This window comes from Solanum lycopersicum, chromosome 7, assembly GCF_036512215.1.
Source record: "Solanum lycopersicum chromosome 7, SLM_r2.1".
In the NCBI taxonomy this organism is placed as follows: domain Eukaryota; kingdom Viridiplantae; phylum Streptophyta; class Magnoliopsida; order Solanales; family Solanaceae; genus Solanum; species Solanum lycopersicum.
Genome location: NC_090806.1, coordinates 59,608,241 through 59,635,204, shown reverse-complemented (window position 1 = coordinate 59,635,204; position 26,964 = coordinate 59,608,241). Strand labels below are relative to the sequence as shown.

Sequence of the window (26,964 nt, the reverse complement as noted above, 5' to 3'; positions counted from 1 at the left end):
TTTATGAAAAAGGTTTCTTTTATTAAATTATTCGTGAAAAGTTTTAAATTTTCGCACGAGTTTTCATGTCTTATGTAATGAACAATAGCTAAGGGTTTGTACAAGACCCCAAAGGGTCAAGTACGCCCAGTCATGACCCAACGGTTATACCTAACTTCTAGGGGGTACTTTCGGGTCGTGACAGGATGCCACCTAAAGTTGGCATTAGTTTTCACTTGGACACTTCAAGTAGGCCTTATTCATTTTAAACACCTTAAGTAGGGGGACGTTGTGTCATATTGACACATTTTTGACAACCAGCCAAATATTTTAAATATGTGTGTTACACTCGCCGATGACGTGTCAAAGTAGCGAATTAAATAATGACATGTGGCATATATATTTAAAAAATATATTATGAATAAAAACTCATTTTTAAAACAATTTATTTAATTAATTACTTTAAAATTACCTTTCAATAAAGAAGAAAAAGGAAAAAAATGAAAATTTACAACACCTTTATTTTTCTCCTTCACCATTTCCACATATTTTCCTCCTCTAACCACTATTACTTTGATGTCTTCTTCTTCAAGTTTGAAGACTATCACTATTATCATTTTTTTTCTTCAAATCTATATAACCAATTTAGATCATAAGCAAATACCCATAATCTAACTATCATATTATTACGATCTCTTCAATCCTTGAAATTCATCTTCTTATTTTCTCTTTCAATCGCCTTCACCATTTTAACAGCTCGTTTGAAAGTTTCAATGTACTCCATAATTTTTTTATCCATGATAAAATCAGATCTATTTATAAATTTACTTGAAATGGATTCATCAAAATAGAAAAAGTTGAAAGTTTTGAGAAGTAGAAAATTAGTATTTCAAAAATTCAATCTGAAAAAATTAACATAAGTAGAGAGAGGTGAAAATAGACCAACAAACATTTGAAGAATGCGGTAAACTTTCCGGCAATGAAACTGTGAAAAAAATTAGGTGGAAAAAATTGATATCATGAAGAAGATTGTAATCATTTAAAATTTATTAAATATAAATTTTTAAAATGATTCGGATTATATTGAATTCATAAATATATTAATCCAAATAAATATTGTGGATGGATATAATTGAGTTAAATATTTAAGTCCAATAAATATGGATTTAATTAAAGTCTAAATTAATTGATTTTGGCTACATTGGATGAACCCAATTTATTAAACCCAATCTCATCTCATTCTAGAGCCCATCTTGGTGCCACGTGTGCAGATGATGTGGCATGCCAAGTCAAAAAAGAAAACCAATAGAATCATGACATGTGTCAAATATGACAAGCCCGCTCCATAAAGCTCAAATGCCATGTCACTTCAATCTAATTGGCTGAACGGAATCCTATTCCAATCGCAACTCCTCTACTCTAAAACTATAAATAGGGGTCCTCATAATTCAGAAAAGAGACAGAAAATTCTAAACAAGAAGCTAGAGAAACTCTGTGGTACAAACGCCATTTAATTCTCTACAAAGCTACAAGTTTAAGAATTCAAGCATTCAAGTTCAAGAACGATCAAGATCAAGACCACCGAATTCAAGAACAAGCTCGAAGCCCTTGAGTTCAAATAAAAGTCAAGATCAAGATAAAGTTCAAGTTCAAATTCATCATAGATTCAAGAACAAGCTTTAAATCCCTTGAATTTATATTTGAAAAGACGAATTCAGAGAAATTATAGAGATTGTAACACTCGCACTTGAAATAATAAAATCGATTGTTGCTATAATTTTTCGTTCTTGATTATTGTTTTCTCGACGCGAATTTTATTGTCTACAAATTCTGGCACGCCCAGTGGGACAATCTCTACCTCTCATCTCAACTTTTCAAACGTCAAAGAATATCAAGATGACTTCCATGAACAACAACTCTCGATCAACCTTGGTGTTACCTTTGGATGTTTTGGAGTTGTTACGAGAAGCAAGGCTGCTACACTAGGACAACAAACGCTTCAAATGTCGTCTGCGTCAACTCCTGATTTTGGGTCTTCGACTCCAAAAGGAGCAAGTTCCTCCACAAATGCTCTAGAAGGAGGAAGTAGTGTTGCTCAAAAGATCAAGAAGACATTGGCTCTACTTGAGCAATCTGGTTCCAAGAACTCTACCACAAGGGAGAACTGTGATTCAACTTATGAATCATCTCCACGTATATCGCGTACCGTGATTCCACAGAAAATTAACTTACACGACAACCCATGTTAGTCTCCTGCATCTCCGATGATCATGCAAACGATGGTGAATGCTGCTTCCTCTCCTGAGGAACAACTCGCAAATCTGACGAAGTTGGTTGAAGGATTGACGAAGCATGTACAACACCAAGAATCTCGAATTGACAAGTTGTTGGACAGGATAGAAGGACTTTTAGATGGAGATGGGAGCCATGCACATAGAAAGGGCATTGAAGTTCAAGAAATCGAAGATCCTGCTAAGAAAGCCCCGTTTGTTAAAGAGATGCCAGTTTCTTCTGAAGGAATGATCCCACTGGATCGCTTGAAGGAGTTTATTGAAGGCACTATCAAAGATAAGTGTGAAGTCTCCACCAAGTCTTTTCATATGTATGCTAAGCCATACACTGCTAGGATTGATAACTTTAAAATGCTTGCCGGTTATCAACCTCCCAAATTTCAACAATTTGAGGGAAAAGGAAATCCGAAACAACATGCCGCGCACTTCGTGGAGACATGTAATAATGCTGGAACATATGGAGACTATCTTGTCAAACAGTTTGTCCGCTCTCTAAAAGGAAATGCCTTTGATTGGTACACGGATCTCGAACCTAACTCTATTGATAGTTGAGAGCAACTAGAACATGAGTTTCTCAATCGCTTCTATAGCACAGTGAGCATGGTAGAACTCACGAATACTCGCCAAAGAAAGGATGAACCGGTCATAGATTTCATAAATCGATGGAGGAAAGCGAGCCTAAATTGCAAGGACAGGCTTAGTGAAGCTTCTGCAATCGAAATGTGTATTCAAGGAATGCACTGGGAGCTTCTTTACATCTTGCAAGGAATAAAACCAAAATCTTTCGAGGATTTAGCTACTCGCGCTCACGATATGGAGTTGAGCATATCATCTGCCGGAAAAGATATGACTATTGTCCATGATCCTCGCAAAGGAAGGGACAAGCAGGAACCCAAAAGATGGAGCAAGTTTCTGCCCAGAAATGACAACAAAGAATCCATGAGTGTAAATGTGTCACCCGCAAAGTTCACCACGAATGAGGGTGCAAAACAAAATGTGAGAATGACTTTCCAAGCACATTCAAATCAAAAGTCGACGCTAAGGGAGATGCAAGGAAAAAAGTATCCCTTCTTGGATTCTGACGTTTCTGAAATTTTTGATGTATTTCTTGAGTTAAAGCTCATTGACTAGCCAGAGATGAAGCGACCCGATGAAGCTGGAAAAGCTGATGACCCAAATTATTGCAAGTATCATAGACTTGTGAGTCATCTTCTTGAAAAATGTTTTGTCTTTAAGGATAGAGTGATCCGATTGGCTAACGAAAATAAAATTATCCTTGATGATGAGAAGGCTAGTTCTAACCATACCTCTATCACGTTTGGGTCACTGGATCCAGTCCAAATATATATCTCTGAAAAGCATAAAGAATAGCCAGTAGACCAGGACGTTGACATAGATGGTGATGAGGGTTGGATTCTTGTAACTAGGCGAAGACGCAACAAGTCAAGCTTACGAAAAGAATTATCTGAGCAACCAGTTAGAAAAAAATGGTGAAGAAATCAGATAAGCAAAAATCAATCAAGCGCCCCAAAAGGGCAAAGGTTGAAGTGCATCACTACCAAAAACCTCGACGTCTTGTGACTCTAGAGGAATTCTTGCCAAGCTCATTCGACACAAAGTCTACTCAAGGCAATGTCAAGGCATCATGTTTCAATGTGGATAAAGGAAAAACAATGAAGGTGCCTCCTACTGTAAAAGAAGGAACAACGAGTGAACCCTCACCAAAAATGTTTCCTGGTGAAGAAGAAAAAGAAACAAGGGAAATCTCAGAAATGATGTCTCTTTCATCTTCTGAAAAATCTATTGAACTTTCTTTCCAAAAAGCACATGTCTGTGATACTAAAATCACACTTACAGATAACGATCTTCTATTTGGTGAAGCACTACACAATCGTCCTTTGTATATGGTGGGCCATGTGCTAGAGAAGAAAATAAATAGAATCTTAATAGATGAAGGATCTGGAGTCAACATTTTGCCTATCCACACATTGAAGGAACTTGGCATCACGACTGGGGAACTTAGTGAAAGTCGTCTGTTGATACAAGGATTTAATCAAGGCGGGCAGAGGTCCATAGGCTCTATTAAATTAGAGATCCACATGGAAGATTTGCGATCAAGCGCATGGATGCATGTGATTGACGCAAAGACATCATACAATATATTACTTGGTAGGCCTTGGGTACATGAGAATAAAATTGTCTCATCTTCTTACTATCAATGTTTGAAATATCTTGAAGGTGGAATTGAAAGAAAGATAGTTGCAGATGATAATCCTTTCACCGAAGTGGAGACACACTTTGCGGATGCGAAATTCTATATGAGAAGTTATGTTGTTAAAGGGGTCAAATCCAATGATGTCAAATCAATCAAGATTGATAATATCATAAGCAAAAGAATTGATGCAGCTATCGAAAAGGTGAAAATTGACATTAAAGACTCTTAAACATTCTTAATGAAGGGAAGATCCTGTCTTCAAAAAAGAAGCAGACTTCTAGGCTTTGCTATATTACAAAAGCAAAGAAAGAACAAGATCAACCATCTAACCTTGAAGAAAATGCATTAAGAGGGCTAGCTCTTCCTATCAGACGGATTGATGCAATAAACCTGTCTTCAAAGTTGCCAGAGAAGACAGTCGCTCAAGATCAAGTGCTAAATGTGGCTCTCCCTACAAAGCGCACAAGAGAAGGTTTTGATCCCAATGGCTACAAGTTATTTCTGAAGGCAGGATACAACCCTAGCGAGCCATCAGCGCTAGGGAAACTCCCATCAGAAGATACAACTAGGAAAATGCGTGAAGGCCTATGTTATACCCAACCGCCGCCAATTCGCATTTCCATAAGAAGGGCCAGTAATAATCATATAACTTTTGAAGAGGATGTCATTGCTCCCAATAAAAAACCTTCTGTCTTTGATCGACTTGGTGAAGCGACAACAAGAATTTCTGTGTTTGAGAGGTTAGGTCCTCTGAAGAAGAATAACAAGAACCTGAGAAGTTATTTAAAAGTTACAACGCCTGCTTCACATTTGATTCGAAAGGATTTCAGAAGTTTGATTCCTTCTAGGATGAGGCGACGACTGGAACTTATGGTTTCTTGTAAAGAGGAACTCAAGGCAAAGGTTCGTATTGTGGTTTACACCAAAGAGCGCGAGGAAGATGAAGAAAGTGTAGGTTCCTCAAATCATGTTACAATCCAAAATGAGTGAGATTATTTGCCTCAAAAGAAGATTGTGGAAGAGGTAGAATATATTGTCTCGTGTTGTCATATATCAGTCAATGATAATGATCCTGTGGAAGAGGAAGATGCTAAAGATGCTCCATCAGAACTTGAAGGAGGAGTAAAGATCACAATAGATCCTTTGAAGGAAGTTCACCTTGGCACTGATGAAGATCCGAAGCCAACTTACTTGAGTGCGTTTCTAGAAATTGATGAAGAAGTCGCTTACATGAATATACTCAAAGAATATAGAGATGTATTCGCTTGGAGTTACAAAGAAATGCCTAGATTGAATCCTAGAGTAGCGGTCCATCAATTGGCAGTCAAAAATGGTTCTCGTCCAGTTAAACAAGCTCAAAGACGTTTTAGACCAGACTTGATTCCGTTGATAGGAAATGAAGTTAACAAACTCATTGAGGCAGGCTTTATTCGTGAGGTCAAATATCCTACATGGATTTCAAGTATTGTTCCTGTGAGAAAGAAGAATGGTCAAATTCGAGTTTCCGTTGACTTTAGAGATCTCAATAATGCATGCCCTAAAAATGAGTTTCCTCTTCCCATTCCAGAGTTGATGATTGATGCCACCACTGGTTATGAGGCAATGTTGTTCATGGATGGTTCTTCTGGATATAATCAAATCTGCATATCACCAAAAGATGAAGAACTCACTACATTTCGCACGCCAAAAGGTATTTATTGCTACAAAGTGATGCCATTTAGTTTAAAGAATGTTGGCACCACATATCAAAGGGCTATGCAAAATATCTTTGACGACTTGCTCCATAAAAATGTTGAATGTTACGTTGATGATTTGGTAGTAAAGTCGAGGAAGAGGGGTGATCATTTGAAAGACTTAAGGATGGTATTTGAGTTACTCCGAAGATATCAACTAAGGATGAATCTATTGAAATGTGCCTTCGGAGTTACTTCCGGCAAGTTCCTTGGCTTTATTGTGAGACATCGAGGAATTGAAATTGATCAAGCCAAAGTCGATGCAATATCAAAGATGCCTGAACCTCGAGATATTCATGAGTTAAAAAGTCTCCAAAGAAAGTTAGCTTACTTGAGAAGGTTCATCTCAAATCTAGCGGGGAGATGTCAACCATTCAGTCATCTCATGAAGAAAGGTGCTCCTTTTTAATTGGGACCAAACATGTAGCGAAGCCTTTAAAATTATCAAATCGTATCTAGCGAAACCTCCAGTTTCGGCAGCCCCTATACCTGGAAAGCCATTGGTACTCTACATTGAAGCACAAGAAAGGTCTGTAGGAGCCCTGTTAGCTCAAGAGAATAGTGAAGGCAAAGAAAATGCTCTTTATTATTTAAGTAGAACGATGACGCCAAATGAGCTAAATTATTCGCCAATTGAAAAGTTATGCTTGGCACTGGTCTTCTCAATTCAAAAGATGAAGCATTATTTTCAAGCTCATGTTGTCCGCCTTATTTCTAGAGCAAATCCCATCAAGTTTGTTATGTTAAAACCTGTCCTTAGTGACCGACTAGCAAGATGGTACCTCCAATTCCAATAATTTGAGATTGTGTACATCCCTCAAAAATCCGTGAAGGGACAAGCACTAGCGGATTTCTTAGCAGACCATCCTATACCAAATGATTGGGAGTTAACTGATGAGTTTCCTGATGAAGATGCGTTGTTAATTGAAGTTCAACCTCCTTGGAAAATGTACTTTGACGGGGCTGCACATCGCGGCAGAGCTGGTGCTGTCGTGGTGTTCATCACTTCACAAGAAGAGATTCTACCATTCTCTTTTACTCTAAAACAATGTTGCTCCAATAATGTCGCTGAATACCAAGCACTGATACTTGGACTTGAAATGGCCGTTGACATGAAACAATTACATTTACAGGTCTTTGGTGACTCTCAATTGGTGATTAATCAACTCTTAGGAAGTTATGAAGTAAAAAAGCCTGAATTGCGACCTTATCATGATTATGCTCAAAAGTTGATAAGATGGCTTGGGGATGTAACCCTTCAACATGTGCGGCGAACAGAGAATAAGTAAGCTGATGCATTGGCTACTCTAGCTTCAACGCTAACCCTTCCTAGTCAAACGCAAGTAACTGTCTGTCAAAAATGGATAGTACCACCGTTAAATGAGGAAGAATATATTGAAAATAAGCTTGATCATATCGTCGCCATTGTTGAAGCTGCGAAGGAAGATTGGAGACAACCCATCATTGACTACCTATGTTATGGGATACTTCCAGAAAATCCAAGAAGAAGGACTGACATACGTCGTTGTGCACCTCGTTTCCTTTACTACAAGGATACATTATATAGAAGATCATTTGAGGGTATGTTATTACGATGTTTGGGACAGGAAGAAGCGATTCAAGCTCTGCAAAAAGCACACTCAGGAGTATGTGGATCACATCAATCTGGACCAAAACTTCATTTTCACATAAAGAGGATGGGGTATTACTGGCCAACCATGGTTAAAGATTGATTATATTATGCTAGAAAATGCGAAGCTTCTCAATTTCATGCGAATTTCATTCATCAGCCACCCGAAGTATTGCACCCAACCATCGCATCTTGGCCATTTGACGCTTGGGGACTGGATATTGTAGGACCATTACCAAAGTCTTCTGGTGGACACTTGTACATCTTGGCTGCAACTGATTACTTTTCAAAATGGGCTGAAGCTGTCGCTCTTAAAGAGGTGAAGAAAGAGAATGTTGCAAATTTTATCCGAGTAAATATTATCAATCGCTTTGGCATCCCTCGCTATATAATAACAGAAAATGGCAAACCATTTGATAAAAAGTTAATGAACAAGATTTGTGATCTTTTTGACTTTAAGCAGCGTAAATCTTCTATGTACCATGTTGCCGCTAATGGTCTTGCTGAAGCATTCAATAAGACTCTATGCAACCTGCTCAAGAAAGTTGTCTCCAAATCCAAACGAGATTGGCATGAAATAATGGAAGAAGCTTTGTGGGCATATAGGACAACATATCGCACACCAACTCAAGCAACACCATATTCACTTGCTTTTGGAGTTGAAGCAGTCCTGCCATTCGAGCGTCAAATACCCTCCTAAAGACTTGCTATTCAAGAAGGGCTCACTGAGGAAGAAAATGTTTGATTGTGTCTTGCTGAGTTAGAAGCACTTGATGAAAAGAGGTTAGAAGCCCAACAAAACCTTGAATGTTATCAAGCTCGTCTATCTCGTGCTTTTAATAAGAAGGTTCGCTTAAGGTGCTTTCAAGTTGGAGATCAAGTTCTCGCGGTAAGAAGACCAATCATTACTTCGCACAAGTCTGGGGGCAAATTTACCTCAAAGTGGGATGGACCATATATCGTACAAGAAGCATATTCAAATGGTGCTTACAAGCTTGTTGATGCTGATGGCTTAAGGATCGGTCCTATTAATGCCAAATTTCTAAAGAGATACTATCCTTGAAGGAAGATGATGCTCTTTAAGGTACGAGCCTAAACTGCATGTCACTCCTGGCCCGCAAGAGTATAAACTGTGTACGGCACAACCACAAAAAAAAGAATAATAACTCAAACCCCCAGAACTACGTTGTGACTTGATCCTCTCTATTCAGGTACGTAAGCGCATAGAACCATATTCTAAGTTCAGTTGCATGAGTGTCAAAAAAAATGTTCCCACTTGATCTATTGCATGAAAGTCAAAGCGATATATATTTTATTTTTATCTTTTGTCTCATCAAACTTAAGACTTGCACGAAGTATTGATGGGTCTATGGAAGGGGCAAACCCTTACAAAATATGAATCTCTTATTAGTACGGTGGAAGTCTTTAAATTAGATCAAGTATGAAAATTGGAGTCTTTATATTCTTCGAGTTTATTATTTGAAGTATCCAAATTCTCTAAGTATACAGGTTGAAGTATTTAAATACTCTAAGTATGAAGGTAAGACTTCAAGTATATAAGTAGAAGTCTCCAAATGCGTATGTAATTGAATTCCATGCCTAAAGGTGCGCGAGATTTGTCCCTTTGCACCTTAAGCTAAATTTGTTGTGGATTATCCCTCAATAGATCATTGAATTTCTATGTTTCAAGGTGGACAAACTTGTCCCTTTGCACCTTAAGTTGACTTTTTCACTAGTGTATATTTAAAAGGCTCATTAAATTTTTCATGCCTTAAGGTGGACAAACTTGTCCCTTTGCACCTTAAGTTGACTTTTTCACTAGTGTATATTTAAAAAGATCTTTAAATTTTTCATGTCTTAAGGTGGAAGATATTTGTCCCTTTGCACCTTAATCTAGTTTTGTTGCGAGCTTATCCTTCAACGAATCTTTAAATTTCTATGCCTTAAGGTGGACAAACTTGTCCCTTTGCACCTTAAGCTAGAGTTCCGACGGATTTATCTTTAAAAGGATCTTTAAATTTCTATGCCTTAAGGTGGACAATATTTGTCCCTTTGCACCTTAAACTGGTCTTTTTACGGGTTATCCTGTCTCAAGTTGGTTAAGCATTCAGGACCTTGTAACACCTTGAGTTTATTTTCAAGGTGGGAGTGTTACACGGTATTCTAGTAAAGCTTCATGGTCAAACATTCAGGACCTTGTAACACCTTGAGGTTATCTTCAAGGAGGGAGCGTTACATGGTATCCTATTAAAGCTTCAAGTTGGTCAAGCGTTCGGGACCTTGTAACACCTTGAGGTTATCTTCAAGGCGGGAGCGTTACACGGTATTTTAGTAAAGCTTCATGGTTAAGCATTCGGGACCTTGTAACACCTTGAGGTTATCTTCAAGGCGGGAGCGTTACACGGTTTTCTAGTAAAGCTTCATGGTCAAACATTCAGGTGCTTGTAACACCTTGAGGTTATCTTCAAGGCGGGAGCGTTACATGGTATCCTATTAAAACTTCAAGTTGGTTAAAGCATTCGGGACCTTGTAACACCTTGAGGTTATCTTCAAGGCGGGAGCATTACACGGTATTTTAGTAAAGCTTCATGGTTAAGCATTCGAAACCTTGTAACACCTTGAGGTTATCTTCAAGGAGGGAGCGTTACACGGTATTTTAGTAAAGCTTCATGGTTAAGCATTCGGGACCTTGTAACACCTTGATGTTATCTTCAAGGCGGGAGCGTTACATGGTATCCTATTAAAACTTCAAGTTGGTTAAGCATTCGGGACCTTGTAACACCTTGAGGTTATCTTCGAGGCGGGAGCGTTACACGGTATTTTAGTAAAGCTTCATGGTTAAGCATTCGGGACCTTGTAACACCTTGAGGTTATCTTCAAGGCGGGAGCATTACACGGTATTCTAGTAAAAGCTTCAAGTTGGTTAAGCATTCGGGACCTTGTGAAACCTTAAGGTTATTTTCAACGCGGGAGCATTACACGGTATTCTAGTAAAGCATCAAGTTGGTTAAGCATTCGGGGCCATGGAACACCTTGAGAGTTTTATTTATTTATTTTGTTAAGGCATGACCGTTAAGCACATTTTTATGTGATAAATCCTTCCATTATGTAGCCTCCATAAAATATAAAATTCCTTTTGCTGATCTACAAAAAAAAAGGAAATACAAGTGAAGGAGAGATTGTTACCTGTCAAGATGTTTGAGACTCGAAAGGTATTAAATCTTGAATCTTGGATGTGTTGTAGACCTTTATGTCTAGATTAGGAATCACCAAGTGGATTGTGATTTCGTTGTTCCAACGTCAAGACACGAGATTTTTAGTAAGTCACACAAATCTAAAAATTTTTAGCATGGCAGAATTTAGAGCTAACTTCAAAAAATCATCTAGAAAGATTCTGAAGGTGTTAAATTTTGAATTTTGGATATGTTAGAGATCGAAAAGTCTAGTTCTTAAAAAATCAAACTGTTTATGATTTTGATTTTTCTACAATGAGATATGAATTTTCTATGATGAACATGTCAGGATGTAAAAAAAGTGACGAATTTTTAGCACGACAGAATCTAGAGCAAACTTCAAAAAATCATCTAGAAAGATTCTGAGGGTATTAAATTTTGAATTTTGGATATGTTAGAGATCAAAAATTCTAGTTTTTGAAAAATCAAACGGTTCATGATTTTGATTTTTCTACAATAAGATATGAATTTTCTACGATGAACATGTCAGGCTGTAAAAAAAGTAACTAATTTTTAGCATGACAGAATCTAGAGCTAACTTCAAAAAATCATCTAAAAAGATTATGAAGGTATTAAATTTTGAATTTCGGGTATGTTTAATAGCTAAAAGTTTAGTTTTTGAAAAATCAAACGGTTCATGATTTTGATTTTTCTACAATGAGATATGAATTTTTTACGACAGACATGTCAAGCTGTAAAAAAAGTGACGAAAATAAATAAATAAAAAAGAAGGAAAATTACCTTGAGTATGCCCTTTTCGTCGTAGGCTCACAATCTGTAATTGAAGATAAAATTATGGAGACAATGTATCTATTTATAGATGTCATGTGGTGGGATAGAATCCTTCTCCTAGTTCAATTACAATTTCTTTTTGACTTGGACAATAAAACATAATATGAATATGAAATTGAGTAGGATTACAATTCCTAGTTCAATTACAATTTCTTTTTGGCTTGGGCAATAATACATAATATGAATATGAAATTGAGTAGGATTACAATTCCTAGTTCAATTACAATTTCTTTTTGGCTTGGGCAATAAAACATAATATGAATATGAAATTGAGTAGGATTACAATTCCTAGTTCAATTACAATTTCTTTTTGGCTTGGGCAACAAAACATATATATGAATATGAAATTGAGTAGGATTACAATTGTTAATTCAATTATAATTTATTTTTAACTAAGGCGAATTTAGTAACCAGTTAATGCTTCAAGCCTAGTCTCTAAAAGATAAAATATCTCGACAAGACTTGAAGCAGGGGGCATTTGTAATCATTTAAAATTTATTAAATATAAATTTATAAAATGATTCGGATTATATTGAATTCATAAATATATTAATCCAAATAAATATTGTGGATTGATATAATTGAGTTAAATATTTAAGTCCAATAAATATGGATTTAATTAAAGTCTAAATTAATTGATTTGGGCTACATTGGATGAACCCAATTTGTTAAACCCAATCTCATCTCATTCTAGAGCCCATCTTGGCGCCACGTGTGCAGATGATGTGGCATGCCAAGTCAAATAAGAAAACCAATAGAATCATGACATGTGTCAATTATGACAAGCCCGCTCCATAAAGCTCAAATGCCATGTCACTTCAATCTAATTGGCTGAACGGAATCCTATTCCAATCGCAACTCCTCTATTCTAAAACTATAAATAGGGGTCCTCATAATTCAGAAAAGAGACAGAAAATTCTAAACAAGAAACTAGAGAAACTCCGTGGTACAAACGCCATTTAATTCTCTACAAAGCTACAAGTTTAAGAATTCAAGCATTCAAGTTCAAGAACGATCAAGATCAAGACCACCGAATTCAAGAACAAGCTCGAAGCCCTTGAGTTCAAATAAAAGTCAAGATTAAGATAAAGTTCAAGTTCAAGTTCATCATAGATTCAAGAACAAACTTTAAAGCCCTTGAATTTATATTTGAAAAGACGAATTCAGAGGAATTATAGAGGTTGTAACACTCGCACTTGAAACAATAAAATCGGTTGTTGCTATAATTTTCCGTTCTTGATTATTGTTTTCTCGACGCGAATTTTATTGTCTACAAAGATATATGCTCTATTTTTTGGTCCTTTCTTAAATTATTTTTGTTGACATATATAATTAATTTAATTTTCCACATCAAGAAATGACAGAGAGGAGAAAGTTGAATATACAATGGTGGAAAGATGGTGGTATATGGTGGAGGAAGTGTGGAAAGGAGAGAGAAAAAGAAAAAGAAATAAAAAAAAGTTTAAAACTCATAAAATTATGTCTTTCACGCGCTCAAAGTAAGTGTAACAGACATAATATGTCAACTCAACAAAAAGTGTCAAAATGACATAACAAGATCCTACTTAAAGTGTCTAAATTGAACATCGTCTAGTTAAGATGCCTATGTAAAATTTGTTGTCAATTTTAGGGGGTCAGCGACGTACTTGGCCTTCATTTACTAGTGTAGGTTTCGGCAAGTGAGTTGCTTTCTCTCTAGATCAAGGGCTTGGATTGAGATTCATTCAAGAACGTTTTGGGAAGTGCGGAGGCGTCTTTAGCAAGAAAAAGAAACATTAACATTCATTCATGATAAATTCTTGACAAATAACCGAACACAGAAGAAATCAATATTTCGCAACCAATGCAAACTAATGGTTCATACATATATATCGTTTGAAATATAATATATTTGCTTTTAGAGCACGTTCGAATTGACTTATTTTAAGTACTTGTGGAGTATTGAGGATTTTTATGCCAACAACATACTACACTTTTCTGTCAGTGTTGGCCAAAGCTTTTGCTTTCTCTCTCAAGATGAATTTTTGTACCTTGCCAGTTGAAGTTGTTGGTAAATCTTGAAAAACGACTGCTCGAGGCACCATGTAATGTGGCAAATGATCCCTACAATATTTGATTATTTCATCTGAAGTTATTTCTTCGGATCCTTCTTTCAGCTTCACAAATGCACAAGGTGTTTGTCCCCAATGATCATCTGGTCGTGCGACTACTGCTGCCTCAACAACTGCAGGATGACTATGTAATACTCCTTCCACTTCGAGTGTGCTTATGTTTTCACCTCCAGATATTATAATATCTTTCAGCCGATCCTTAATTTCTATATATCCATCTGGATGTTTCACTGCAACATCACCAGTATGAAACCATCCGCCTTTAAAAGCTTCTTCGGTTGCTTTAACATCTTTCAAATATCCACTCATCACAGTATTTCCTCTGCACACAATCTCACCAATGCTCTTTCCATCAGCTGGAACATTTTCCATGGTCTCCGGGTCTCTAACGTCAACTCTTTCTATACAAAGAACTTGCACCCCTTGTCTTGATTTAAGCGCTGCTCGTTCCTCCAGGGGCAAAGAATCCCACTCAGGCTTCCACAAGCAAGTCGTAGCACCACTATAAGTTTCTGTTAGTCCATATCCATGGGATACTCCAAATCCGAGTTGCTCCATTTTGGAAATAATTTGTGGAGGCGGTGGTGATCCGCCTGTCATTATTTCGACCTTATGGGGAAGTGGCTTCCTGTCATTTGGTGAAGCATTTGCCATCATACTCAAGACAATTGGTGCTGCACTCATATGTGTGACCTTGTTGACAGAAATACTTTCAAATATATCTTTCGCTGAGACACGTCTAAGGCAAACATTTGTGCCACCAAGTGCAGCCAATCCCCAATTCATGCACCATCCATTGCAGTGAAACATTGGAAGTGTCCAAAGGTACGTTGGCATCGGAGCCATGCCATGACATAGGAAAGTAGAAATTGAATTGAGATATGCACCTCTGTGATTGTACACGACCCCTTTGGGCGAGGATGTTGTACCGGAAGTATAATTGATACTGATAGGATCAAATTCACTTTTTGGCCATCTTATTGTAAAATTGCTACTCCCACTTGACAAAAAATTTTCGTATTCGTGAATGTTAGATACGGGAGGAGATGAATTGTTAGATTCGGGGATTAATATAAGAATTGGTGGTTTAATTGTTTTGTCTTTTGAAAGAAGAGAGAGTGCTTGTTGAGCAATTTGGAGGAATTGTTGATCAACAAATATCATCTTGGTTTCAGAATGTTTGAGCAAATAAGCTACCATTGATGAATCAAGACGAGTATTTAACGTACATAGAACAGCTCCAGCCATTGGTACTGCAAAATGCAACTCCTGCATTGCTGGTACATTCGGAGCCAGAGTTGCAACCTGCAATAATTGTTCAAATTTGTATCACGCTACTATCAACAAAACAAATGAAGTTGAGAAAAGAAAAAATCTTAATTACCACATCTCCCCGCGAAATTCCAAGCTGAATTAAAGCAGAGGCAAGTTTTAGACACCTAGAATGTGTCTCTTCCCATGTATACTTCACACTAGACCCAAACACAACGGAAGTTCTATCGCCAAAAACATCTGCTGCTCTCTCCAAAAAACTTATAGGTGTCAATGGAACATAATTTGCTGGACTAGTAACAACACCGTCCAATAATTTTCGGGACTCATCGGTTGATTCAATACTCCCAGCAAGTTGGCACAGTTGCCGGACCCTATGAGTAGGTGCGGGTAACTGGACTGATCCATTAAAGAACCTTAGTGCAATATTAGAGGTTTTGAAGAATTTATTCATGGTGCAGCAGCCTAAAAACTAAGCAAATATATTTTTTTATGCAGTAATATATAGATTTGGATTTATATATATGTGTGTGCATACAGTATACATATATTCTTCAATTTAGTGTTGCATTAATTGAAGAATGAATTTCGTCTGCTACCTGGAAGCATAGCCAACAAAACTTTAAGGCATTGCCAGTTACAAACTTTTAGCAATTACTAGTGACAATTACAAACTTATAGCAACATTGGATCTGATGAAAATTAACTAAGGCAGATAAATATTTTAACATTCGTTATTAATAACATATTTATATTGCCTAAAGATTATTTTTGTTGTAGTGATAAGTAGTATCTCATCGTCAAGATTTACTTAAATTTCTAAAAACATTAGTTAAAACATAGTAATTGATCCATTAAAATCCTCTCCAATTGGCATTCAGAACATTGTTTGATACTCCCTCTATTTCATATTAACTGAATTTGTGGGTAATACATACTTATTAACAAAAACATTCAAGGACAAAATTTAAATCATATTTTCTATCATAATTGTAACTTTTTAAAAAGTGTAGCTTATCTCCTAGAAAATATCAAACTTCATTAAATGAAAGGGCTAAGATGAAAAAAAAATCAAATATTCATCTTAAACTTTGAACATTTCAATTATTTTAAATAATGAAAAGAAAAAAAAAGTTCAATTAATGTAAAATAGAGACAATATTTTGCTTGCATAAAAGTTAGAAGTTTATCATGAAATTCCATTAAAATAAGGTAAAATTCTAATTAATCAGTTTTAAAAAACTGGTATTTCCATTATTAGCCGTTAGAAGCATGAAATATATTGAATAGCGTCTGCACATTGATTAATAACTTTTTTGCCTAACTAATTCTGGCTGCCTAACAAATAAATTATATTAAGAGGTATCATTTGATTTAATTAGAATTGACTTGTTTTGGCACTTAATCGAGTAGGACTTTTGATAGGATTTGATATAATTTTGATTCCTTTTGCAATTATATAAATTTAATTCTTTTCGAACGTTTATATTTACTTGTCGAATTTTGACTTGACACACTTATTTAGAAAATAATAATTAATATAGTGAATTTATCATTTTATCCTTCTTAATTGATACGGTCACAAATAGATTTACTCATTATATTTTTCAAATACATTGATTCAATGTTATAAATTGAGGATATAATAGGAAAAATAAAATTGTCTTTTTTTAATTTGTCAAAAATAACAAGTAAAAAGGAATATCAAATTAGAAAATATTTAACAAGTATATAGAGACAGTGGGAATGGTACTTTTCTCAAATATTTTTAAGATGGTGTTCAAGATAAATTTGTATTGAATAAATAACTGTTTAAGTTTACTTAATATAATAAAATTTCATATGTTAGCGAGTAGAACCGTCAATATGTGCTAGGCTCGTAGGGCCAGCCTAGCTTTTTATGTGATTTGATAGGGTTGGGCTATGATTTTTTTTGCCTATTTAAAAAAAGAGTTTTTTAGTCGAGCCTGAATAAGTCTACCGATTTGTGAGGCTTGAGTAATATAGATAAGGTCGGCCCGTGGGCTAAACAAAAATTAATTTTTAAGAAATAGATTATTAAAAATAGGGCCCCTTAAAAATAACAAGAATCTAAACTCAAAATCTGTTAAAAGTTTGAAATATTACAATTCAAATATAAATTATGTTTATAAAATATGTACTAAATAAAATAAAAATTACTAGAGAATCACTACATATGTCGTAACCTATGGAATATCATCATAGTTTTGTGTTTTGTTATGATCATAAAAAACAATTAGGTTGATATTCTATTTAGTTATTTATACTTTTACTTGAAATCAAACTTAATAAATATTATAAAGATAATTTTATTTATAAATTTGATTAACAAGTAGTAACACTAACATCATCTAATATTGTTTTGTCGATATTTATGATAATATTTTTAAATTATAATTTAATTTAAAAAATTATAAAAAATACTTTTAGAAAAAATGAGGATTGGCCCAGCAAAGCTCGTAACCTACGTACTTGTGGGTTAGACCGATCATTTTCTGACCCACACTAAAAATGGGCTAGCCCGACCTAACCCGTAAATTTTTATACCACAAATAAATATAAGTGATACACGAGCAAATGAAAATAATCATACATCATGTATTATTTTGTTTGTATCAGCATATTCGCATGTATCACAAGGTATTCGTTGATAACATGTATTCATTGAATACAACATGTGTGTATCATTTCTCCTCTTCTTTTTTTCCACTCGTCTATTTCCTCTTGGTATGAATGATAAATATTCAACTATAGTTTATAGATTTCTAATTAAATCCCAAAGTTGCTCAATTTTTTAAATTCTCTTTTATCAAAATCAGATTCAGCACTATAACACGTAACATTTTTTATAGCAATTTGTCTGTCATTTTAAATTCCGAAATATTAAGGGCATGTTTGGAAAGCGATATAATTGAATTTGGTGTAATTGGGTTTAATTACATTGTTTATCATGTTTGGTTGGTCATGTAATTACTTAGTCACTAGGTAATTGGGTGTAATTGAGGTGGTAATTACACTCTTTAATTCATAAGGAGAGGCTACGAATTGTTGGTAATTACATGGTGTAAATACAAGTTGATTATTTTTATTTTTTTATATTATTTTGATTTTTTTTTATTTTTATTATTCCAATGTTTTCTAAATATGTTTCTTTATATATATATTATTTATATTTCATTTCTTTCTCATTATCAACCTTTATATTTCATTTCTTTCTCATTATCAACCTTTACTTCACATATACAATTTCTCGCATTATCTAAAAAAAAATCATTAGCAAAATAGTCTAATTTTGCTATGTTCTAATTTTTTAAATTAAAGTAGAATTCATTAGTTTAATTTTGCTATGTTCTAATTTTTAAATTAAAGTAATTACTCTAATTCCAATTATCTTATGGCTTTTCAAATAGACTCTAAGAGTTTTTAAACTTTTTAAACTTAGAGTGTGTTTGGTATGAAGGAAAACATTTTCTGAAAAATGTTTTTTCAATTTTCTCATGTTTGGTTGGGGCAAAAGTTTTGGAAAATGTTTTCCAAATCAACTCATTTTCCTCAAAATTAAGGAAAATGACTTCCCTTAAAAAATTAAGGAAAACATTTTCTAAAGCTCTCCTCCAATTTCAAATTACATTTTTTTTTTTTTGGAAAAAACATCAATTTCAAAAAAAATCAATTTCAAAATTTTATTTTTTGACCCAATCCCTGACCACCCTCCCCCCTCTCCAAAAAATTAATTTTGCCTTTTGAAAATATTTTCAACTTCAAATTTTTATTTTTAAACTTCTACCTCCCCCCTGGCCAGTCCCGCCTACCCACCCCTACCACCCCCCACCCCAACCCTAACCCCCAAAAAATTTAATTTTGCATTTTAAAAATACCATCAACTTCTAATTTTTATTTTTTCACTCCTACCCCCTCCCCTGTCCCCACCCCCACTACCCCTCCACCCCCCCACCCCCACCCCCCAAAAAAATTATTTTTAAAAAATATTTTCAATTTTATAAATTATTTTCTACTCTAGTAAAAATAAAAGATGTTTCTCAAAAACATTTTTCATTCATGAATTAAACACTAAAAATTATTTTCGAAAAATATTTTCTACTCACCAACCAAACATGGGAAAATAAGTCCAAAATCTACTTGTTTTCCAGAAAAACATTTTCTAGGAAAACATTTCCATGGAAAACATTTTCCTTCGTACCAAACACACCCTTAAAGAAATACTTAATAACACCTTTTTGTGTTATCCTAAAATCTAAATATTAAAAAAAAAATGTGTTAATTAGCTCAAAAACTTGAGTTAAACTTGAGTTAAACTTGAGTTTAAAATTGAAATTGTCACGAATGAGATCTGTTTAGAGTGGGTAATATATCAAAATAATAGAAACTTTGAGAAAAATTTATATCTAAGATTGAGGGTAGTTTTGATTCAAATTTTCAAAACAGTGGGACGATAAAGATGAAGAATAGGCACTTGCAAGAAAATAATTCTACTTGTTGAAATCAATTGTGGTTTGTTGGGAATAAAATACAGATCAGAATTTATTTTAGTATTCAAAATTTATTGAAGAAAACTACTTGGGTGCCCAAGTATTAATCTTATTCAAACCTAAATTTACTTTGATTTGAAAATTTTTTGATACATAGGTCTTGATTGTGGAAAGTGATAGGTGAAACTACTATATACTAATTGTGGTGTATCAATTAATGTAGTGATGACAATGTTTCAAGAAAGTGAAGAAAAAAATTGCTATAAAGAAGAAAATAAATTAAAAATGAGATAAAAGATAATAAAGAAAAAAAGCGTATATTTATGAAAAATAATATTTAAAATAAAGTTTTAGTATTTATTTTTAATTTTCACTCTCTCAAAGAAAGTAAAATATAGTCATTTGTCAAGTAAGCATTTAGAGAGGTAATTTCAAATAGTACGGGGTGATAGAACCCCGGTAAACTTGAAGTGTGTAACTGAAAATTCGAATATAAATTAGGCAGTATGTGACTGTTTTTTCTTAAATTAAATCAAAAAATTGGACATAAATTAACCATCTAATAGACGAAACACTCATTGAAAAATAAATGAAAATTATCTAATTTGAACATTTTACTAGAATTTAAGATTTTCAATTAAAATAGAACTTAGTTCAAATATTCAAACAAAACAGTTCAACAAATTTTTAAAAAGATGACTATATATTGAGTCATTTAAAGAAGGACAAACTACATAGATCTCGTTATTTTAGATCTAAATTACTAGAATCCACGATAGTTTGTGATATGAATTACTTTCTATATAATATTTTAACCACGAGATATATGTATCAGTAAAAGACGAGATATGATTTTTCACTAATTTTAAAAGTTTAAGATATACAAATTATTAATTTGAATTAAAGGTGGTTTGACTTATTCCCTTTATTAAAGGATTAATTGATGACAAATTAACAACTCAAACTGATTTACAAGATCCTAGCATATCAATTCTAGCAAGTTTTCCCAAAATAGTGAAATTATAAACCAAAGTAATTTTGTATCCTAAACTTCACCTTCTTCATCAGTTCCTTCGTTGATAATAAATGCGAGATATGTGTATTCAACAGTTTTAAGAGTTGTGGTACATGAGTTATTAATTTGAAGTAAAGACAAGAACGTGTGTATCCAATAGTTTTAAAGCGTTAATTGTATATCTGTTTTATTAATTAAAGTTTGGCGTAATTCTTTCATTTTGATTGAGTCATTCTTAAACTTAGATCTATTTTGACTTGAATATTAGCGGATGAAGACCCTGCAACGACAAGATACATAACAAAATCGTTAAATGAAAAGACAAACAAAAACAATTGGCTTGAATTGATATAGAGTTGTTGCTGAGATATACCTTTAACAAAAACCATCCAATTTTGTGAATGGTTATCCATTAAACAACAAAAAAAACAATGTAAAATATAATTTGTAAAAGTTAATAAAATCGAACTTTAGAGTAATATGAATTTTATCTCAAATACATAAATGGGATGTAAACCAAGATCATTATAATATTGAATAAAAAATGATAATTTAGTTGATGGTGGAGGTGAATGATCATTGTGGGAGGTGAGGGTGAGAGAAGATTGTGGAACAGACGGTAATGGGATTGGGAGAGGGATACAACATAGATGAGAGAAAATAATTTAAATTGCTAATTTGTCATTAATTAAAGAGTTTAAATTTCAAGATAATTATTTAATGTCATATACAACATACAAAAAAATTGGGCAAACTTCTTGAATCAACTTACTTTGGAAAAATAATATCTTCAAAAGTACTATTCGTGTTCTATATTAATTGAAATTAATTTTTCACCTTATTAAATTAAACAATATTTTTTTATTATTTTTTCAAAGTAATTATTTTTTACCAAAAGATACGACGAACACATATGTTTTTTTTAAAATATAAGCATTGAACAAAAAAAAGTTAATAAGCATTTTAAAAATAAAAGTAAGTTTGATTGAACAGACGATTAGCATTAAAAAGCGAAATCTAGAGATAAACCTTCAAAATTATTTCAAGAAATAATAAAAGGAAATATCTTCATCGATGACGTAGCACTTGGGCCCAATTGACCCCACCCATGTGCAATTTGTTGTACATTTTCGGCCCACTATCGTCATCAAAATCAAAGCCCAACCCTAAAAACGAGGCCCCTTTCCTTTTAATTCCCAAAAATATCATCGATTATTTCGTTTTGAGATTTTAAAAAAAAATTGATAAGATTTTACAAACGTTATAAGATAATATAATAATTTGTTAGTTTCTAAGGTGATATTTGTTCGAATCTTAGAAACTGAAAGAAAACACGAATGATCACCTAAAAAAAGAGAGAGAAATTTATATAACTTAATCGATAATCATAACTGAACAAATTATGAATTATTAAAAGTATGAATTCCTTTTTATTTGTCAAAAAAAATTAATTATATTTTAACAAATACATAATTTGCGAATGAATATTAAGTTGAGTCACATCGAATGATATAAATCTTATGTGCGAGACTCTCACAAATAATTTTTAGAAAGATTTGATTGAAAATTGATCAGCCTCATTAAAAAATAATTATAACTTTAATTGAGTATGAAACTTATATTGAACTACCCTATTACGAAAGGTGCTTATTACTTGTACATGTTTGACTGCCTAATTCTTTTTTAATATCATTGCAAATAATATTTAACAAAAGATAGCACAACATATTAGACTCCATTAAGAAATGAGTTTATTACTTGTACATAACAATTGCCTAATTTAAAAAAAATATTATTACAAATAAAATAATATTTCATTAAAGATAGCACAACATATTTGATAAGTTAAACATTGACATATTATTATAATATTCCGCTTATGAATATCAAGAATTAAATAGACAAAAAATAGCTAATATTTTTTATCTCTATTAAGTAATGTCAATTCGAATAACTGGTAAGTGTCTCATTCCTTTTAGTGATTATGGGGTTGATCCTTATTTTGAGATTTTTTGGTTTTCATTCTTTTAAATCTAAAATATTAAATTTTATAATCACTTTACTGATCATTAATGGCCCGTTTGGATGGGCTTAATAAAAGCAGCTTTAAAAAAATACTTTTGAAAGTGCTGAAACTTATTTTTAAAATAAGCAATTATGTGTTTGGATAAAAGTGTTGAAGTTAAAAATAAAGTTGTTGATGTGTTTGGCAAATAAGTGCTGATAAATAGCTTTTTAAATCAAAATGTTTGAAATACCCTTAAAAGTTGTTAACATAATAAAAGTTAATTAATTATATTTTACAGCCATAAATAATTATATTTTACTATCATTCACATATTTCTTTCTCATCACAAATTATTTATAAGATGAATATAAACTTATTATAGATTTTAAAGATATATAATTTGAATAGATCAAAGAACGATTTAAGATTTTATTTTAGTTTCATCCATAGGTAATAATAATTGTCTATCATTCACATATTTCTTTATTATCACAAATTATTTATAAGAGGAATATAAATTTTTATTTAAGTTATATGTGCAACTTATTTTACATTTTAATAATATATAATTTGAATAATCACTTGAAAAATTTAAGATTTTTTTTATTTTCAATTCATTAGTAATAGTAATTGTCTATCATCCACACGTGAAAAGGGAAAAATGGAAGAAAGAGATGTTAGGGTTATGTGGGTAATTTGGAGATTGTATAAAAATATTAAGGGCAAAAAGATAAAATTATGGTCAACTTAAAACAACTTATAAGCTAAAAAAAAAGCGCATCTACCTCAACTTTTAACTTTTGACTTAAAATAAGTTTCTTTTAACTTAAAATAAGTTTTTTTTAAGAATTGTCAAACAACTATAAATAAGTCAAAAATCAGCTTTTAAGCTGAGTCAAACAGGCTTTAAATCATACGCTGAATGCTTAACCATTTGCATTTGTCACTAGATAATCAACCTACAATGATTATCAATAAAGACAGCTCAGTAATTCACGTCTCCTTATCTCTTCCAACTACAAGGGCCCTCTTTTCTAACACACACATAAAAGCTTACTTTTTACCCTACAAATTTTTATTCACCTAAATAGTATTTCTTTTAATTCTAAATTGTTAGAGATATTTTTTACAATTTAAAATAAGTGAATTGTCAAATTTTAAAAAGGTATTAATTTTTTCATGTTTATCATTTATCTAATGAAGTTTTTAACTATTTTAACTTTTCAAGAAAATAGTTAGAGAATACAAAAAAAAATAGTGAAAAGTAATCTCTTATTTTTATTTTTAAAAATATTTTTTTTAAAAAAGTGTGTCATATCCCAAATAATTCATTTAATATGAACTAAAGGGAGTATTTTCTTTGTTTTATTTTACTTGATATTGACATATAAAAAATAGATATTTCACTTTACTTGTTCATTTTAGTTTACTTGTTCATTTTAGATAAAACAAAAATAATTAAATTTAGAGTTCAATAACAATATATCTTATAATATTTTATAAATAGATTTTGATGAGGATAAAATGTATAATATCTGAATTAATGAGGTGTGTAAATCAAATTTAGAGGTAGAAAGTATCAATTGTAAAGACAGTTGAATAAAAGACATCATTAGTTAAAATTTTACTTATGGATGTGTATTGTTTCGTGAACGAGAATCAAGTAATACGAAAGCAAAATATATATATTAGATTCTAATTTTAATTTTGACCTCCAACTTTCATAGTGTACAAACAGATACTTTAACTATCCAATTTTTAAATAAGTAAACACATGAGTCGTACATGACATAATACACATAGGACACAATGTAGGCCAACAAATGACATGTATGACATTTGTGTCTATTTGTTCAACTTTATACAAATTTAAGTCTACTTGTACACACTCAAAGTTGAAGGGCACAAATATGATTCGAAGTCAAGTTAAAGGATACATTTATGTATTATGCCTAATATGAAAATGAAGAAAGTATCCACCCCCCACCCCCACCCCTCTTAATTTAAATGTTTTATTTCTTTATTTTAATTTGTACTAAAATTGACTTTTTCTATACATAGTACTTATAAGTTTTTCAATTACAATATACAACTTGGCAAATTTAGAATTACGAAATTTAAAAATTATATATATAGATCTTAAATTGCAAAAATCTCTCTTTATTTCTTAAGCTTTATATCCAATTAAACTAAGAGCTTATTTGATTGAAAATTAAAATTTAGAATGTTTTTGGTATGGACAAAATGATTTTTAATGTAAGTGAAACAAAAATAAATAAATTTCTTAAATAATAATTTATATTAATTATCTTGTCACCTTTTAACACAGCCCACTCCGAAGGCACATGTAGAGTGTCAAAATTGAATTTATTTGAACAATTTTTTTTATGTGGATCATAATTTTAGGTGTTAAAATATACCAGAAGTGCAATAAATAGTAGACGATATGAATCTATAATTTTAATAATACAGCGGGTTCAATGTTATAAAAATGTTTCCCTTTCCCTGTCCCACCCATTTCTCTTTTTGCTTGCCTTTATTGTAATGGATCAAAAAATTAAAATTGAATAAAAATATCTTTATTTAATAATTTATTTAAATATATTTTCATTATCAATAATTTAATTCAAATATATCCATATTATTATGTAATAGGTCAAAAAAATTCCCTTTTTAAGTAAATATTTTTCTTTTAAGATGAATTTTTTCTATTGATTTTGTTTGAAAATGATTTTCCTACTTCGATTCGAAAAATTAAAAAATAAAAATATTTTTATTTTATTAGAAATTGTTTGTTGGTATCTATATAAAAATTATGATTGGGTCACTATGATATTATATATGTGTGAACTATATTATTAATTAAAAAGGTACAAATTGATCTATTAAATCATCGAAAAGAGATTAACAAGAAAAAAAAATATTATTTTTACTTTTTATTAGTTAAAAGTGATTTTGAATTTGATAAAAACAAGAATAGAGTGTTTTGGTAATGACATTTTTTATTAGAAGTAGTTAGAAGAAAAAAATACTACTAATTATTAAGATAAGAGAAGGATATTTTTTCTCATTAACTGTAAAGATATTTATGGATCACATTATTAACGAAGGACATTTGATTTAATTTTCACATAGTTTAAAGATATGTTTACTTCTCTTTTTTTTTTTAATTTATATTTACTTTACTCTTTTTTTTCCCTTTTTACTTGTTGAGTTTTACTTCAATCTCCGAAATCCAAATTGAATTAGATTCGTTTAATTTTGAAATAATAAAAGTCAAATATTAAAATATTATATGAAAATAGTATGGATTGCAATTTTTTTTTCCATATTAATATGATAAAAATATAAATATGAAAAAATTAAAAAAAAATTATGTTATTTAACTTTTGGACAATAAAACTCAACAAATTAAATAAAAGCGAAAAAAAGAGTATCAAATATCAGAAAATAAAAAACTAACATTAATACTTTCCTTTAATTCAACTTATGTTTGAATAAATAATCATTAGACTGGTAATACTCGGATGAGACCTACCTGAAATTAATGTTCGTATTCAAACTAGGAAGGTTAATGCTTTGGATTTTTACATAATTTAGATATGTATTTATGTACAAATTTTTAGTCTTAAAAAATAACTATTCAAATTTGAATATAAAAGCACTAAAAATCGTGATTTAATATAGTTAAAAATGTTGTTATGAAAAAAAAATCAATTCATTAAAATGGTGATTAAAGTATCGATAGGTTTTATCTTTTGTGAAAAAAAAGAAGAGGAAGTTTCAATGGGTTAAAATAAAGAAACCTACCCATTCAAATAATTTCAAATAAATGAAATAGAAAATTGTACTGTCCGTTTGACTCATGAATGATTTGTGAAGGAATTTTTAAACAGACATAATTATTATGCAATGAATAATAACTCAAGAATTGTTGTTTTCTATGTGTCATTTTATGTAACATTCTCTTTAAATTATTTTTTTAAAAATACGTATTTTTTAAAATATTTAAAAACTCTTTTAAGTTTGAAAGTTTTTATTTTTACACTTAAAAGCATGTTTGGTTGGAAGAAATATGTTACTCTATTTGAAAATAAATGGATTTCTTAATTTTTTTTTGTATTTGATAAATAAGCAAAAACATATTATTTCAAAAATATTTGTACGTAATCTA

At 32.0% G+C, this 26,964-nt stretch overlaps 1 protein-coding gene across 1 annotated transcript; it reads right to left on the bottom strand.

The window, feature by feature from the left end:
* Positions 1-13,672: 13,672 nt before the first annotated feature.
* LOC101251398 (butanoate--CoA ligase AAE1) lies at positions 13,673-15,859 on the bottom strand. Its single transcript, XM_004243580.5, has 2 exons — positions 15,369-15,859; positions 13,673-15,289 (listed from the first exon to the last, which is right to left on the bottom strand). The coding sequence occupies exons 1-2, from the start codon at positions 15,708-15,710 to the stop codon at positions 13,841-13,843; spliced, it is 1,791 nt and encodes a 596-aa protein (XP_004243628.2). The 5' UTR covers positions 15,711-15,859; the 3' UTR covers positions 13,673-13,840.
* Positions 15,860-26,964: the final 11,105 nt, after the last annotated feature.